This window comes from Excalfactoria chinensis, chromosome 8 (assembly GCF_039878825.1).
Source record: "Excalfactoria chinensis isolate bCotChi1 chromosome 8, bCotChi1.hap2, whole genome shotgun sequence".
In the NCBI taxonomy this organism is placed as follows: domain Eukaryota; kingdom Metazoa; phylum Chordata; class Aves; order Galliformes; family Phasianidae; genus Excalfactoria; species Excalfactoria chinensis.
This window is the reverse complement of record NC_092832.1, coordinates 393,666-412,153: the sequence shown is the minus strand read 5'-3', so window position 1 is coordinate 412,153 and position 18,488 is coordinate 393,666. Positions and strand designations below refer to the sequence as shown.

Sequence of the window (18,488 nt, the reverse complement as noted above, 5' to 3'; positions counted from 1 at the left end):
CAAAACTCAATATCCTGATATTCTCTATCATACATGTTTAAAGCTTTCTAGCTAGTTTAAATACCACAAAATTAACTTCATGCTAATAAATATCCATTATTTTCAAAAGATGTAGAAAAGTAACAACTTATGATCAGACATTCTTCATATCCTGAAAGATGCATGTCCATACCTGGTAGAGGGTTCCCCAGTGCTCTGCATTCAAGATGGACTGGATTATTCACAATCACTGTTTCATTTAACATTTTCCCTGCATCCTCCAGTCTGGGTGGTTCTTTAAAAGGCAAAAGCATCAAGTTTTCATTATTTCAGCCACTTGGTTGGCAAAAATTCCAATCACAAGGCATTTTGCTCTCTGAGAAACTTAGGGCAATGAACTGCCAAAGTCTCTACTAATTACTGGATAATGAAGAAATTGTTTTTTTAGGAACTTTATCTGTGGAATTAGACTACACTGGCAAAATCCCATGAAAGGCAGATTTTGCCCTAGGCTTCTTTCTGCTGGCATGGGACGAAGAATGAAAACTGAAAGATGGATGTGCAGAGGTTAAAAAAAATAATAATTCAAAAGAGAAAGGAATACAGATGTAAAAAAGCTGCCTTAAAATCACTCTGTTCAGTTTCTAAGTAGAGGCAGAAACATCGTTACCATGCACATGGAGCCGAATGTGCTGTTGAGCTTCTCCTGCAGCATTTGTTGCCACACAAGTGTATCTGCCAGCATCTTCGCGCTGAGCCTCAACAACTTGTAGAAAACGGCCAGAAGATTCCAGCTGTAACAAAACAGAGTGGGAAACGACTTCAGACAATAATTTCAGATACAGTTGTTAGGCATAAAGGCACAGTTGAAATTTACAATGAATATAGTCAGTCTCATCTTTCCTCTCATCCAGGGTCAAAAGTCATTCAACAGGTCTCGCAGTTCAAAGACCTCAGTATTGCTGGGACATCTGCACTGTTAGCTGTACAGCTGTGAGAAGACCTACACTGTAGAGGGACAGACAAGCATGGTGAAGCGGGGGCTGCAAGCTCTAGCAAGATGTCAAAAACTGCTCACCTTGAATCAAAGTCACTTCAGACGCTTGAACCCCTAGGGTATGCAGGCACTGGAAAGTGCTGTTCACTGAAAGTCAGAATCTCACAATGAAAGGGAATGTACAGGCAGGTGCTACAATGGCAGTGCTTGTAGAAAAACTCAACTAATCCTGCCTCACAATGACAAATGGGTAACACAACCTCGCACCTGACAAATGACCACACCTTGAACACAATACAAATGAAAGGAGCCAGATGCTGAATCTACAGGACTCATACCTTCCCTGGTACGGAGGTATCTAATAAGATTCAGTCTACTGAACACTATTACTCAATCTGATGTACCTATTCAGGTAGAAAGCCCATTGCTCTCCAGGATGAATCTTTAATGTCTTTGTATCACAGCATGAGGGAAGCAAAAGGAAAATAAGTGTTAACACATTTAACTCATAGGAACTATTTTTTACAGTTTGGATTCCACAGAAGACTACTGCTTACTCTAGTATTTCCCCTGGCTGTGTTTACTGGTTGACCATCTTTCAGCCAAGTTATGGAAGGGCTAGGAATTCCATTCACTATGCACTGCAGTGTCACAGGTTTGTGTAGCACAACAGCTCTCTCTGAAGCACCAGCTGATTTAATAGTTGGAGGAACTGCAAGAAACACCAGAAACAAAAAATGAAATATAATTTCAACATATGCGTTTACATATATAGAGGGACTATGACCCCAATAAGAGTAGCTCTACTTCTAATTAATCTACTCTCTTATTTTTCAATCCACTAAAGCTAAAAATATTAACTGAATATTTCAATATCTTCTTGCCAGCAATACAAAATAGAGCCTGTTGCCTTTTTCTCCTTGAGTAACCTACCATGCACAGTAACAACAAATTCCCTTTCATGTTCTCCTGCAATATTCACAGCCACACATTTATAATGGCCAGTGTCTGATACTTGAGCTTGAGAGATGAGAAATTTTTGTCCATTTAACAAGATCTTATGTCGAGTTTCCTCTTCAATTGGCTGGCCACCTTTTAACCACCTACCAAAGAGAAAGCATAATCTCAGATCTCTACTGGAGTAAGATCAACAGCAGTCCTAATATACAAACATTTATATTACACAGAACATGTCAGAAACTATTTTCTCCATGGAGATCTGAAGATGTCAGGTAGTATTTTGCTTCTGGGTGCCAATGGACTATAGTCGTTCATAGGGAGAAGGGAACATATGTGAGCAGGCACTAAAGAAGTCATCAGGAAAGGTGAAATCTAGGAAGCAGCGCGAATAGCAGATGTCATCAAAAGAAGCAGACAGAAGTCTGCAAAGCAAAGGCAATAATTGCTGGCAGATGAAAAACAGAGAGCTGCATTAGCAAGGGAAGAAGGATTTGGTCGCCACTTGTTATCTATCCCAATTCCCACGACATATCTTTTGGCACAATCTACTGAACTGCTTCAAAACAATGGAGTGAAATCACAGAATCACAGTATTGTAGGGGTTGGAAGGGACCTCTAGAGATCATCGAGTCCAAACCCCTGCCAAAGCAGGCTCCCTACATCTTGTCACACAGGTAGGCGTCCAGGCGGGTCTTGAATATCTCCAGAGAAGGAGACTCTACCACCTCCCTGGGCAGCCTGTTCCAGTGCTCCGTCACCCTCGCTGTAAAGAAGTTCTTGCGCACATTCATGCAGAACTTCCAATGCTGAAGTTTCAGCCCATTGCCCCTAGTCCTGTCCCCACGCACTACTGAAAAGAGACCAGCCTCGCCACTATGGCTCCCACACTTCAGGTATTTATAAACCTGGATCAAGTCCCCTCACAGCCTTCTTTTCTCAAGGCTAAACAGACCCAGTTCCCTAAGTCTCTCCTCATAGGGGAGATGCTCCAGGCCCTTCACCATCTTTGTGGCCCTCCGCTGGACTCTTTCCAAGAGATCCCTGTCATTTTTGTACTGCGGAGCCCAGAACTGGACACAGTATTCCAGATGAGGCCTCACCAGGGCAGAGTAGAGGGGGAGGATCACCTCCCTCGACCTGCTGGCCACGCTCTTTTTAATGCACCCCAGGATGCCATTGGCCTTTTTGGCTACAAGGGCACACTGCTGACTCATGGCCAACCTGTCGTCCACCAGGATGCCCAGGTCCCTCTCAGCAGGGCTCCTCTCCAGCCGGTCTTCCCCCAGCCTGTACTGGTGCATGCAATTATTTCTACCTAGGTGCAGGACTTGCTTTTGTTCAGCCTCATCCAGTTTCTTACTGCCCAGCTCTCCAGTCTGTCCAGGTCTCGCTGAATGACAGCACAGCCTTCAGGCGTGTCAGCCAATCCTCCCAACTTCGTGTCATCAGCAAACTTGCTGAGGGTGGCCACTATCTGCTCAAGGTCGCTGATGAAGATGTTGAACAAGACCGGACCCAGTACAGACCCCTGGGGGACGCCGCTAGTCACAGGCCTCCAGCTGGACACCGCACTGCCAACGACAACCCTCTGCACTCTGCCAGTCAGCCAATTCTCAATCCACTTCACCGTCCACTCATCTATCCCATACTTCCTCAGCTTTGTTAGAAGGATGTCATGGGGGACCGTATCAAAAGCCTTACTGAAATCAAGGTAGACTACATCTACCGCTCTCCCCCTGTCTACCCAGCGAGTGTCATCTTCATTAAAGGCCACCAGGTTGGTCGAGCACGACCTCCCCTTGGTGAACCCATGCTGAGTACTCCTGATAACCTCCTTTACTCCCAGTTGCCTGGAGATGGCATCCAGCACAAGCTGTTCCATCACCTTCCCTGGGACAGAGGTGAGGCTGACTGGCCTATAATTACCCGGGTCATCCTTCTTGCCCTTTTTGAAGACCAGGATGACATTGGCCATCCTCCAGATATGGATCATACATACTTGCCACTGTTTCCACCAGAGACAAGAGTCTGTTCTTCAGACAATAACTATCACTAAATAACACAGACTGTATATAAACGCTACCTTTAAGTTCATCCAATCAAATGGCAGATTTTTTGTTTTATAGTCATACCAATCCCCTTACGTGATTGTTGGTGAAGGTGTCCCTGTTGCCAAACATTCCAGCTCCAAAGGGCTATGGAGAACCACGATGTAGTCCAAGAACTCATCCCCACCTTCCACAAAAGGTGGGACTGCAGAAGAGAAAAAGCCATCAGCACAAATATTGCACCAGCAATGTAACAGAAGTTTATTAGAAGTACTAGTATTAAAAATAAATAAATAAATAAAAATCTTGACATCCATCTCACTTTGGGACACAGATTTGGAGTTCATTAGGAATCACTGCTCCTTTTTGAAACAAAACAGGTAGACGGAAACATATTCTGAATTCAAATCATTCTTACATTCTTATCTCTCTTTTTTAAAGTACTTTTTTTTTCCTCCAAATTCAGTCTGAGATCCCTTGTGAAAGGGTGTGTTGGTGGGGTAAGCCTTTCAAGACATTCTGTCAGCAAACAAAGAAAGCAAAGGCCCCTCTTCCAGGACCTCTCCACACTCTGCAGGAGTGAGTGAGTAGGAGAGGAGGCACTGCCACATGTCTTCTCCTGGCTCCTTCACTGCCCAGCAAGATCAGTAAGACAGACATGAGAATGGGTGCTCTACATGTATATGCAACAGAGTGGCAGTACTCTTCCAGAAGGTGCTTCAAAGCCTAAAAGTGTTTTGAGGGAAAAAAATCAAGCCTTTCTCAAGGCTTCATTTACCTAGAGAGTCAGAAGGGACTGCTGAGATACAGATCATGGTAATGGGTTCAAGATATTTGGTAATTTCAGAAAAAAAAAAAAAAATGCAGTGCCCAGCTTTAACAAATAAGCACCTTGACTAACTGATTTTTTATATAATTTTACCAACAAAGACAAAAAACATGCTTTATGGCAAATCTGATATATCAATAGTTGTGTTGCTCACACACCTAGGATTTCAACTCCATACTTGATTTCTTGTTCTCCAGCTATGCTTGTAGCCACACACAAATACTGGCCCTGGTCAGCCTCAACAGCATTGAGGATCTCCAACTTCTTCCCACCAGACACAATGTGGAGGCTGTCACTTGCTTTCACAGGTACACCATCCTTTAACCAGGTAAGGAGAGGAGAAGGGTTGCCAGCAGCTTTACATTCTAAAGTCAATGAATTGCCAGCAACAACCTGCCTGCTCTGGGCTGTTTCAGCATTGCCCTCTATTACTGGAGGAACTGTAGAAAGGAAAAAATGTATTGCAAGTGATTAATTCTGTAGAAATGTATTAATAATACAGAAAATGTATTAAGAGCAAATGGGCTAGTTCCTCTTCACCCTCTTTGGCTCTACGTACCATTATGTCACATGCATACGTGTGAGAATTTGCTCCCAGGGCAAGCCAAGCCCTGTAGTTTATTAAAAACCACTTGTACAAAAGACGATATGCAAGATTTCAAGATGAAAGAACCAAATTTGAAAGTCTCAAAAAAGTACATTTGGGATCCTGACCACAGATGTTATTTCACCTAAATACTGGTCAGCATACATATATGAGAAAGGATTCCTGGAGAAGAAATATCTCTGATACTTCACTAAAGCAAGATATCAATGCCCCTGAAGTTAACAGCTTTTTAAGAGTCACCTAATGCACAAGGTTTAAAGCTACTTCTACACAGTCTTGCTGACACAGGCCAGACTTTAAATGCAACCACTGACTGCTGATCAACCTTGTCAGGTTTGCAAAGGTTGCTCACACCAGGAGGACAGAAGGCTCTCAGAACACACATCCTGTAACATGGCAAATAATCAAGTTTGATAAGCTCTCACTTACCATAGACATCCACCTCATATATTTTTTCAGCAGCTCCAGCAGCATTGGTCACATGGCAAGTGTACTTCGCAGAATCTGACACTTGGGCATGAGGTATTTGCAGGAACTGCCCTCTGTCCACATATAAAGCTTGGGGGCTGGAAATAATGGGACGTCCTTCTTTGTACCAGGTAATGGTAGGAACAGGGATTCCCTTTGTTTCACAATCCAAATTTATAAGATTGTTAAGAAGTGCTGAGACCTCTGTAGTAATATTGCCTCCTTTAATACTAGGAGGAACTATTTCAAAAGAAAAAAGAACAGCATAAAAGCCTTAGTATACAAGTCTGTGCAGTTCTAAATAATTTTAACATTCAAATGTACTAAGAATAAAAGATTTTAGGTTAATCAGACTTCTGATCTTTCCTGGTGCTTTTGAGATGCTTTTTTCCATGTCTATAGAATTCCCTATGGCACACTGAGCTGGAAGAATGAAGAGAGAACAACACAAACAAATGGAATCTAATGTCAAAGAACATCTTATATTTAATAAACAGGCACCACACCAAGGGGCACTGGAAAGCACTGCTGCCTCACTATGAGTACCTGAGAACACTTTATATTTGAGGCTCCAACATCTGCCAAGTTAAGTCAGCTGGGCCTCTGTGCCTCCTGTAAAGCATTTGGGCACAATCCTGACCCTTCCCTGTCTTTGAGGAGTAAAGAACAAGCAAACTCTGGATGTCTTGGGAGTTGCATCCTCCCAGTGAACGTTGACCTGTTATTTAAGATAACAAAGACATCCATGACTGGAGTGGGAAATGCTTGATAATGTGAATTTCTGAAGATTAAGTCACTTACTTTGAGACTAAATATGAGCTTAACAGTCAGCTTTGTGCTCCTATTTTTGAAGTTTTTGGCCCACAGTCATCTCCCTCACTCACTAGGCAGCAGTACTCAGATTTTTCCTAGCAAACAAGCTCTTGTGTAAAATCAGCCAATATAAAAGATTCGTAAATTTCTGTAGAAGCAATAAAAACACAGTGCAATTGGCAACAACTAAATTTATAGCTGCTGAAAGTACCAGACACATCTGGCAGACATGTTAACTCCTGCCAAACATGTTCAGCATATCCTAGACTTATCATAGAATCATAAGGTTGGAAAGGACCTATAAGATCACCTTGTCCAACCGTCCTCTCTTTACCATACCTACAGAAAAATCACTAAACCATATCTCCTAGCTCCCTATCCAGACACCTCTTGAACACTGCCAAGAATGTCGACTGCACCACCTCCCTGTGCAGCCATTCCAGTGCCTGACCACTCTCTGAGAGAAAAAGTTCCTTCTTATGGCCAGTCTAAACCTCATCTGATACAACTTGTGGCCATTTCCTCGGGTCCTGTTTGTTGCCTGGCAGAAGAGGCCAAGCCCCTCCTCATCACAACCTCCCTTCAGGAAGTTGTAGAGTGCTGATTTGTAGAGTCCACTGATTTCCACAGTGTTCATTCAAAACGCCATCACAAAAATGTAAAGAAACATATCAGTGAGCCTATATGTCAGACCTACACCTATGAGATGGATCTTGCTGATTATCAAACCATGATGAACTACTTATGAAATATTCTGTGTGCTTGCATATGCAAATATATAACATTGCTGAAACATTCAGTTCAAAGGCAAACGCATTTCTCCATCAACAAATGCTTTCATCCACAAAGATAAAAGTAGAACTAGAGAACTAAAACAAAGCAAGAACTAGTAGGCTTTTTTTTGTCTGGTCAAGATTAATTCAACTCTCTTCTCTGAAGAATCTGAAGTAAGGTCTACTCATTCAGAGGGATCTGAGTGTTTGTTTTTTTTTACTGCTCGTAAAAACACAAAAAGTACACTCTACACAACATAAAATAAGAATGTTAACATAGTTACCCCATGCTAGTGCTTCTCTCATTATAAATGACCACAGACTACACCAACTTGAGAGAGATGAAATAGTACTCTACCTGAAGACCTTCTGGAATCTTTTTATCAGTGACTATTTATATCTGACTCTTTTTACACCTTCCTTTATATTTCTGCATTAAATTTAACTTATTCCAAAGTAATTTATGTTTGTCTGAACATCTCCCTTTGAAAATCCTGTGTACAAAACTGAAGAATTTTCTTGGATCAAGCAGTGTATAAACTCACCATGGATGATCAACTTGACCTCCTTAATTTGTTTTCCAGCATCATTAGTCGCACTGCACTGGTAATGACCTTTGTCAACCCTTCGAGCAGACTTTATATGCAGAACTTGACCTTTCTCCACAAGCTCAACATTGGGATCACCCAAGAACAGAGGCCTGAAATAGAGATTATTTCACTATACAGAACTCTGACTCCCATCCTTTTGGATGGGGTCATTAAACTGACAGTTATGAAAAGGATTCCTTTAATGGCAGCAATTGTACTGAAGAGTATCATTTAACACCAGAGAAACAGCATCCATCCAAAGAATCATGATAAAACAAAGAATTGTTATAACTATGTTGACTCCTGGTTCTCAGAAGAAACCAAACATAAAGGTACTTTATGCAGGCCATCCAGAATGCCAGCAGCAGGGCCTGAGCCCTACTCCTGATTTCAGTTCACTTTTCTAATTACTAGGTCATTATAATCCTTTGCTGATAACAAAATATCTGTATATACTACATGGAAGTATAAATATATCAACTTCTTGTCATACCAGAACATCTGTGAGTTCAATATGGACACTAGCTAAACCATTAAATACCAATGCTGTTTAAAACTATTTATAGCTAATATTTAAGCTGCCAAGAATTATATTTTTTGCATGCTTTCCAGGAAGATAAGATGAAGAATTGAGGAGGCTAGAACTGGTCTTAAACCTTTAGAGTATGTAGATAGACAGACAGACAGATAGATAGATAGATAGACAGGGAGAAAGAGAGAGTATATATATAGATAGATAGATATAGATAGAGTATATAGATATATAGATCGATAGATATATGCTCTAAATATATATACATACATACATATATATATATATAAAACTGTACAATACACCAGCTGGAAAAGAGGGTTAACACTAATTAAAAAATCATGCCAACAAAACAGCCATATTACAACAAAAACTGTATTTCAAGATAGACTAAAGCTCAAAGAAAGGGTTGTGTCTGTCTTGGCTCATATATTTCCTAGCTTCAAATATTGTAAATATGCCCTGCAGGCACCAGTGTCAGAAATGGGATAGTTTACAAAAAGAAGCAGGATGCTGAGTTTTGAATAAAGGACTTGCCATGTTACGCTACCACAAATTTTATCCAATGACAATTATCTAACATTATGTAGTAAAAAGCAGAGCTTGCTGCTACTATGCACCTTTTTACTCTATGTTCTAAGGGAGAAATAACCTAGATATAGGCCGAAAAAATAACAGTATACTTACTTGCTGTCTTTGAACCAGTGAATGGTAGGGAAAGGAAAACCTTTGGCTCTGCACTCCAGACTCACTTCCTGGTTGAGGATGACTGCAATTTCACTGGGGGTATCAGCACCTATTATACTTGGAGGAACTTCAAAAAAAACATGTCACAGGAAGAACTGGTATTTAAACACGGAAGCTAAACTTGGAGACTGGAAGAAATGCTGCAGTGGATAATGCTGTTCCCTTGAAACAACTTAAGTTTTCACTGCAAGACTACTGCTCATTCACAACATCACTTCTACTGTAACAAGCATACATATGTAACAAGCATAAATATGTAACAAACATATTCATGTTGCTAAACTGCACAACAGTAAACTCTTTTATATCTCAGTGTGCTGTACCCTGAAAATAAAGTAGCAAAGACCAAAATCCAGAATGAGAAACAGCATTCTGTCTATGTCACTATGAGAACAGCAAATTTTAAGCATTCATAATCCATCATGAAAAGCGCTTCAGTAGATGATTTTTAAGGGGAAATGAGAGGAAGAACCCATTTATAGTAAGTTGAAACTTACTGGTTTCTTAAATTTCAACTATTTTTTTGTTTAACAAACAAGCAAACAAACAAAAACAGAACTAACCTAGTATATCTAGGTTAAAGAGCTTCTCAGAACTTCCTGCTATATTTATGGCTTTGCATGAGTATTGCCCGGCATCATCAACAGTAGCTTTAAGGAGCTTCAGTATATTTCCATTGTGCAAAATCTGGAGAGTATTGCTTTCCACAACCTTAAAATAATCCAAGACATGAGCCTTATGTAATCCAAGTTACATCAGACAGATATCACAGATGGATCTTTATAAGAACATGGTAGTTTCTGTTTAAAAATAATCCATTTCCCTTTTCAATTACAGCACATCTCAACTGCAATCTATCCAATGTGACTCCTAGCACAACATACAAGAGAGGGCGAAAACAATAAAGAAACTCTTTGTTCATCAATAGCAGTTAGACATAAATGTGCATAAAGAGATCTCTCCTAATATAAACTATCGCTTATCAGCTATAAGTAGAAGCATAGAACACACGGGTAACCCTTAGGAGTTCAAATCACTTCCAAGAATTCCCATTTCTCCATCTACAAAATGAAGAAAATACCATTACCCTTTGCAAGCATTCTGGCATTCACAGAACTGTGAGACTTCCAAGGCTATTTCCTAGGGAGATCTCAAAAAAGTTTGCTTTTGATTTATTGAACAGTCAAATTAACGGATTAGTCATATTTATCTGGATGTCTCTGTGGGTGTTCTTGGTACAGTTTAAATATACATAAGGTATATACATCTCATATCAAGCACTCAAAAGAAAAAATTAACACAAAATATTTTGTAACTGAAAATGGCTACAGTTACATCAATTAAATTAATTGTGCATACCTGGATATCTTCTTTATACCAGGAGATGACTGGGAATGGATTTCCAGATACTTCACAGAAGAGACTTACAGGCTGATTAACAACTACAGATGTATTTGTCACCTTTTCTTGATCTCTAATTTCAGGAGGAACTACAAGAAAGTTCAAAGCCATATGTGTATTAAGTCTTCTAACTCAGTGATTTCCCACTTCATTCTTTTCCCAAGTCAAGGACCTCTATCATCTACATCTTTCAGGCATTCTTCATTTCATTCATCCTGAAAGTTTCCATTTCCCCTTTGACTCGGGACCACTCTCCTGATGTTATTCTTTTGTCAAAGAACAAGACTCTTCTCTTGGTCTATTACAAAGAGTCTGCTGAAACACAATCTCCATCACCATTTAAAGAGACTAATCTGTAAAATGCCATGTTATTTGCTTAGAATATTAAAGGAGGTAAATTGCAGAGAATAATCCTTCCTCTTCACATCCCCAAGAATACCTGCCCGTCACTTGTAAACCCATAAGAATAAAGAGAAAGGTCCTATGTGATGGATTAGAAAAAGACGTAAGCCTTGCTAGCACGTGATGGAGTACCTGCATTTCTAAGTGCAAACACATGATCCTGATTGGGCATCAAAACTGTGAGAAGTGAATAGGAGTAAAAGTACTCTCTTAGAAGTAAAATGTACCATATCAAAACATATCTCACAGTCATCTGTAGATTTCCTATTTTGCAATTAGGATTAGGGAAGAGTGTCTTTTATTCTATGGTCATTCTGACAAACAACTTTTCTCACACTTACCATATGAAATGCAAAACCATCGCCAAAACTTTAACATCTGCACTACGAGTCTTCACCTGTTACTTGTGTTAAAGTTATCAACAATAACTAGAGCTTTCTACTGATGAGACTAACCTAGCTCTTTAGGTTACACAAAGACTGTTTGTTTATAAAACTATGTAAAACAGAAATAATAAAAAATACATGAAGAGTAACAGTATCATAGAAGCTCAGTTTAGTTTTCATGATTCACCTGCCCATGGGAAGATTTGGGACACGCAATCTCCAACAATGAAACAGAATAATCTCTTTCCAAATATGTCCCCAGTAGTTGTGCTTATTATTTACCATGAACTTTCAGGTTATACTTTCTTTCTCTACTTCCAGCTTCATTGGTTGCCACACAGATATAGTCTCCATTATCAGAAGGTGTAACAGAAGCTATGATCAGCAGCGTGTCATTCTCCAGAATTGAAATTCCTGGTTCTCTGCCTGTCAGTTCTCTTCCATTATGTAGCCATTTGATGATAGGCTTTGGAATACCTAACAAGAATAATGCAAAACTTCAAGCATCAGTTCACACAGCTCAGAATAAGAAGGATTTGAATAACTGCCATTGCTTGCTGACAAGAACAATCCACAAGGAGTTCATGAGCCTTCAAATTTACAGTTACAAGTAAGATCATTGCTAAAAAACTCAGTCCTAAACATTTTAATATTCTTGTTGGCTAGTAATGACTTTTCAAAGTACCTCATCAGTTTGTTTAAACTGCAATTAGTTTGAATTTTCCATACAAAGTATATATGGAAAACATTGCATATTTTACATTTTTACAATAACAAGGATTATCAATTATCAGTAGTCAACAGAAAAGTATACTTTTGTCACTGAAAGAGGTAATACTGATACATACCTTTTACTGGACATGGGAATGCAATGCGTTGATTTGCCACTCTTTCTTGAAAGGGATTATTGTATGGAGGATCAAGGTCACCTATAGTAGGTGGCTCTGAAAGAAAATTAGACTGCTCAAAATTTTTTTATGCTTGCTTCCAAATTTAAGAATGCAGTCTGGCAATTCATAATTTTTGAATCTCTCTTATTCATGCTATCACCATTCACACACTCTACAATGATGAAGTGTACCTCACAAGCAGGCTTGACTTCAAGAGGAACATTTAGGAAGCAATCAATACAAATAAAACTTCTGACTTAAATTGGGGATAAAAATGCTATATGTCTTCTGAAGGCAGAGACAATGTTACAGCAAATTCTAAAAAATATGAGATAAACCTTAAAAAATATATTTTTTTCTCATACCATATATTAGTACTTCCTCCACTCTTTGTTCTTGTATCTCATTTTAAACTTGTGTGTGGATACATACAAATAATATGGCAGTTCTTTGTTGTTCACAACGAGCAGCTCTCAGCGTCTCTAATCCAAAGGCATCGGAACAGCCTTTAGACTATTATGAGGAAGAAACACTTCCTACTTAAGTCAGTCATGCTGCATTGCCAATGTCAGCTGATCATGTGAGGAGTTATACTATATGTTTAAACTGACAAGTGAATCACTGCTGCCCCATCATCATTTTAGTAGCATACTGACTGATGAAGCTTATGCAAAACTCCAGTTCCTTTTGAAGCTGTGCCACCACTCTCTGATGTTCAGAAACAGTCTATGAAAATGTGAGATGCGAATGAATACACAGAGAAAATACTTGAAGAGAATATTTCCCATAATGGTATCTGGTTTTAATTACATACTGCAAAAGCAAATGAAAAATATCATAAAGATTTAAAAGAAAAAAATAAACAATTTGAGCTTCTTATTTCTGCTAACTCTCCACAGAATGTTTGTATACTCCCAAGTTTTCTTAATTAACATCAGACCATAACATCTAGAACAGACTCGAATTTCACATGCTGTAACTGTCAACAGCAAGGCGCATCACCCTCCAAGATATAAACCTGACTGCATTGCCATAAAACTACACATAGAGCAAAAGGCAAGGTTACAGTCCTAGCAGCAATACCTTGAACTTGAATTGTTATCTCAGAGGTGTCACTGCCTGCTGCGTTACTGGCGATGCACCTGTAGATCCCGGCACTGGAAAGCTGGATGTTGCTGATGCTCAGGGCTCCACCCAGGCTGTGAGTGGGCTGCCCACTGTCTATTGGCACAGCATTGCTGCCTCTAAACCAGGTGATTGTTGGCGGAGGGCTTCCCTGGGCACTGCAGGGTATGTCAACTCTGTGGCCAGTCTGGACTTTCATAATTTGAGGACCACGCTGTATCTTAGGAGGAACTAAGCAAGATGACATATTAAGTCAAAAGTAATGCGAAGGAAGTGATGTACAAGATCATTTTTGAAGGCAGTTATTCTCTCTTTCATTTTAGAAAACCTCCTTCCTTACTGAGTGAAACAGAACTCTCTCACATGCAGAACTGCATGTTATTTAAAGGTAGGATGTATAATAGCCTACACTAAACATGCCTGGAGAAGCTACATTTCAAATTCTATTACACTACTTCCATATGAGCATTATCATTGCACCCTGCAGATTTGAAAAGTAAAGCATACTGGCTTTTCAAACAAAAAGAATCAAAAGCTTTTACTAGAAATTTAATTACATTTCCCCTTTGACATTTTAATTTCCTTCCCAATTCCTAATTTTTGTATGCTTCCAAATACAAGTTCAGACAAAAAGATATACTGGAAAAGATCTTTCTGATCCCAAAAAAATAATACAAATCTGATTTAACTCTTCTGCCACAATGTTTTTCTAAGGATCACTCTCAGTAAAGTCTAAAAACAAATGTCTGAAGCAGTAACAAGTACCGTTTCCTCTGTTAATGTACAATGACAGACAACTAAAGATGCACACTGATATCAGACCACTCTCTACAGACAACTGTTATAGCCATTATAACTGCATTCATGAAGTTGAAGCGTTTAGAGCTGCCAGGGGCAGGAGTTCCATGCTGACACATTTATGGCATGTGAGGCACTTCCAAACTGCATGAGACACAGCAGAACTACATACACAACACGCACCGACCAGCACCATCTGGGATATGCCAGGTCACAGCTCCTGCTCCCACTCTCCTCTGTGCATCAGCACCAGCAACAGGGATGTATGTCACAAGCTATGCTTCTATATGATACAGATGAGGAGAAACAAAAGGGAGAGCGTGGAGGTAATGATAGATGACATTACATAAATTGTAAGAAGACTGTGATTGGAGCCCCATCACAACAAGAGTAGGAGGGAGGCAAGGGGGTGAGAATTTGATGACTTGTGGTATGAAGGAGAGGGAAGGGAAGGGGGCATCTCTCAGCAAGAGAAACTAGACATCTTCTCTGAGGGGGAGGAAGGTGGACACAAGGTCAGAATGCTCGTTCAAATAGAGAAGTAAGACAGCTCAGGCCGAGAGAATGGGGATGTTCAGCCTGGAAAGCAGAAGGCTCCAGGAAGACCTGGTAGAGGCCTGTGATATCTAGAGGGGGCTGAGGGAAAGCTGGATTCTTATCAGGGATTGTAGTGACAGGGAACCATTAAGACTGGTGGGAACTCAGCATCTACAAGCCTCAGACAACTTTGCTATTTTCAGACATTGTTTTCAAACCTAATACTGAGGAGTCTGTTGCACAGAGAACATCCGAGAGTATTAGAACAAGAGTTTTTAACTCTTAAAATTCTTCTGGCTGACCCAAGAGTCAAATATGCTATACAGATGTAAATCTTCCATGAGCCTAAGTAACATGAAAGGAACGTGTACATATATAGGAACAAACATATATATTCAGGTAATGTGTACACCTAATGAGTATCTATACATCTATACAGTATTTCTTTTCCATATAATCAATAAAAACAATTTGCATATGAAGATAATATGAGCAGAAAGAATATGGGTCAGTAGCATTTAACGTATGAAAGAAAAAAATGTAACTATACATTAAAATTATATTTAATGTATATAACATCTTTAGGATACTAAATTCAATGTTGAAACTTGCTGATGATTTTCCTTTAAGTTAAAACTTACCATGTACACTTAGTTTCACTGTCTGAGTCACATTCCCAGCAATATTGGTGGCTACACAGAAATACATTCCACTGTCTGAAACTTGTGTCTCACTGATCTTCATTGACCCTGAGGGTAGGAAAGTGTGTCTGCAAAATTAAGAAGCGGATACGCTGTATAAACATCTACAGAATGGTGAATGATCCTTACTTTCTTGACTGATCACTACCAGCTAAATTACCAGCATTCTACATGGCACTGAGCTGTGCCATATTACTAAACTATGACTTATTCATTTTTTCCAACTCTTTACTGAGACATGTGAAGAATATAGAGCAAGTATCTAAATAAGATGCAAATTGTAATGTTTGGTTCTAGCTATTTACAGGAGATACAGAAACCTGCCTCATTTCTAGATATGGAAACAACATCTGGTAGAGGTTCCCATCATGGTAGAGCCTCCCATCACAGATTTATGCTCATCCCAGGTCAGCAGAGTCAGAAAGTTTGCATTAAACAGATTGTGATTCTACTTCAGCATGGCCAAAATACTTCATGATGGTTCAGGATGAAGGGGAGGAGAGATGTGAAGAGCATTCTGATTCAGAACCACCAGTTCTGGAGCTTATAGAATTTGTCATTATTTCTGACTACATAATTAACGGCGTAACACTGAATTTCACTGTAGCTCTGGTCTAAGGCTTGCAAGACACAAGAGCACAAGGATACAGACTTGGCTGGCCAAGCCAAATTCTTCTTCTGTAGCAGTTCAAAAGGAAAAAGAGGAGGAAAGGAAAAAAGAGCAGCCAGAAGATGACAAGAAGCAAAAAGCACTCAAAGTTATATACAGAATTAAGGCAAAGTTGGTGGGAATTGGTGGTATCACTCATCTTCCTTTCTCTGGCACTGGTGAATCTGGAGAATACAACAGGTTGAAGGGATGAGTGGAAGAAAGTGAAGTGCATTTCCTTCAGGCCACTGATATTCATCTGATATCATGATGCCCCTATCCTTCCAATGCTTGTTTTTTTAAATAACCCCAAAAGATATGATTGATGGGATAACTCATCTCCCACTACTTTGCCCATTAATTACAAATGCTTTCTGAAAGAAGTTTCTTCATTTCTACTTTCATTTCATTCCTCTTTTTTTTTTTTGGGGGGGGGGGGGGATGGTCTCAGATGATTTTATATGACTAGCTCTAACTTTTGCTGACATCTGTAAACAATTTTATGGAATGGGCTGAGTTGGATCACTGCTACTCTGGAGAGCTTGGGCAGCTCCACAGTGAGCAAGTAGACTATTTTATCTATGTCTCTTGAGGTAAAATGAGGACAAGTAATGGAGCAAGAATGCAGATTCATTAACGCATACAATCAGTTCACAGGGCAAAGCAGAAAATTTCACAACAGAGTACTAATTCCAAATTAACTCTCTATACATCTGTTCCACATATATTATTCAGCCAGCACATACCAGTTGTTAAGGCTGTTCAAGAATCAGTGGGAGCGGTGGATCTCAGGCCAAGGTTTGGCCACAAAAGAAACAGGTGCCCTTTCAGGTTTGTAAAACTGCTTAATATTTCACTTGGATCATGAAGACACACTAGACAATGGGTACAGCAGCTGCTACAGAATGCACCTGGCAGCATCATTCTTTCCTGGTTTACAAAAGCAGCTGCAGTCTTTGCCTCTTTTGAGGTGGCTGGGAGACAAGGAAGCACTAGCACACCCTGTGACAGTGCCCAGAACTGCAATTGAGCGCATACAGACAACTGCCCTTTCTCTTCTTTTCCATCACACTGAAACAGTATGAAAGAACCCTAACTTTGCAGCCCACCTCCACAGTCTCCCAGACTGTCAATTCTGTTTTCACAAACATTAACTATGCTGTCACATTTTCAAGAGCATCAGAAGAGTTCTGGATCCAAAGCATAGCAAACACTGAGCCCATGTAATCATTCAGAAACATTTATTATAATCTCAAATCTGCTGGGTTTCCAGACTTCCGATGAATAACAGGCAGTGCTTTTCTGAGAATAGTATGAAGTAAAACAGATTTATAAAGATTTTAAATTAGACACAATTTACATGGATCTCTGGGCACCACTACAGTACACATACAACGGGATCCTCTCTTACCCTGACCTCCTGAGCTTGCACATTTCAGAGAAAATACTGAAGTTCTGGCACTGTGTACAAACACACACCACAGTACAACAATGTGCAGACTTTGCTTCCTTCAGAGAAGGATCCACATTCAGTCTGGAAAGTTTTTTAAACCTGTGGTCCTCTTGAAGGACAACTTCATATCTTCCAATTGATCAATAGGTAATCAAAAAGCCTTCCAAAATCTTAAAATCTTAGGCAGAATTTCATTTTTCTTTTGTTTTCATCAAGCAATTGCAATTTGTTGTTACCTTAGAGAGAATGGAGATATGAGCTGTGTCTCTTTAGCCCAGGTAATTATGGGAGGTGGCAAGCCCTTTACTTCACATGGAAGAGTGATATCTTCTCCTGTAATTACTGAGATCTCTATAGGTCCATGCCCTTGCTGGTCTCCAGGCCTGGATACTCTAGGTTTCACTATAACATGGAACACGTTAAGAAGCTACAGTGAATATGTATACATGTACAAATGTAATAACTATAGTTCAGATCAACCTTGTGTGTGTGTGTCAGGTATATAACTACAATCCTGTTTTTGAATACGTCTGCAATAGATTTGCTGCCATAAATCACTGTAATGCCAACATTCTACACCTGGTTAGTTCAGACTTTGATTGATGCCTCCTTACAACACTACAAATACCAACAAGCCTGCACTATCTGCCTAAAAAGCTGGGCAGCAATTAATATAAGCAGTTCATGCATATGTTGACATCTGTACTGTATAGGTAGTTTGCAACCAGTAGCTGAAATATATATTATATATTGCATTATGCTATAGCACCAATAACTGAAAGTCATAAAACCCTTGCTAAGCA

The 18,488-nt window shown here is 39.7% G+C and overlaps 1 protein-coding gene across 6 annotated transcripts in view; it reads right to left on the bottom strand.

Annotated features, from left to right (window-relative positions):
• The window catches only part of HMCN1 (hemicentin 1), a 183,331-nt gene that overhangs the window by 87,800 nt on the left and 77,043 nt on the right, over positions 1-18,488 (bottom strand). For all 6 annotated transcript variants that reach the window (XR_011904486.1, XM_072343169.1, XM_072343164.1 and 3 more), the window contains exons 22-37: positions 17,922-18,087; positions 15,524-15,651; positions 13,506-13,778; positions 12,381-12,476; positions 11,815-12,009; positions 10,703-10,833; positions 9,907-10,054; positions 9,284-9,410; positions 8,020-8,174; positions 5,850-6,128; positions 4,972-5,253; positions 4,081-4,189; positions 1,910-2,079; positions 1,534-1,688; positions 650-773; positions 173-274 (exon numbers count right to left, since the gene is read on the bottom strand). Coding sequence is in view for 5 of the 6 variants with exons in the window: in XM_072343169.1 (XP_072199270.1) it covers positions 173-274; positions 650-773; positions 1,534-1,688; positions 1,910-2,079; positions 4,081-4,189; positions 4,972-5,253; positions 5,850-6,128; positions 8,020-8,174; positions 9,284-9,410; positions 9,907-10,054; positions 10,703-10,833; positions 11,815-12,009; positions 12,381-12,476; positions 13,506-13,778; positions 15,524-15,651; positions 17,922-18,087 (2,640 nt within the window). In the remaining variant the exon portion in view is untranslated. The remainder of the gene's footprint in view (positions 1-172; positions 275-649; positions 774-1,533; positions 1,689-1,909; positions 2,080-4,080; positions 4,190-4,971; positions 5,254-5,849; positions 6,129-8,019; positions 8,175-9,283; positions 9,411-9,906; positions 10,055-10,702; positions 10,834-11,814; positions 12,010-12,380; positions 12,477-13,505; positions 13,779-15,523; positions 15,652-17,921; positions 18,088-18,488) is intronic.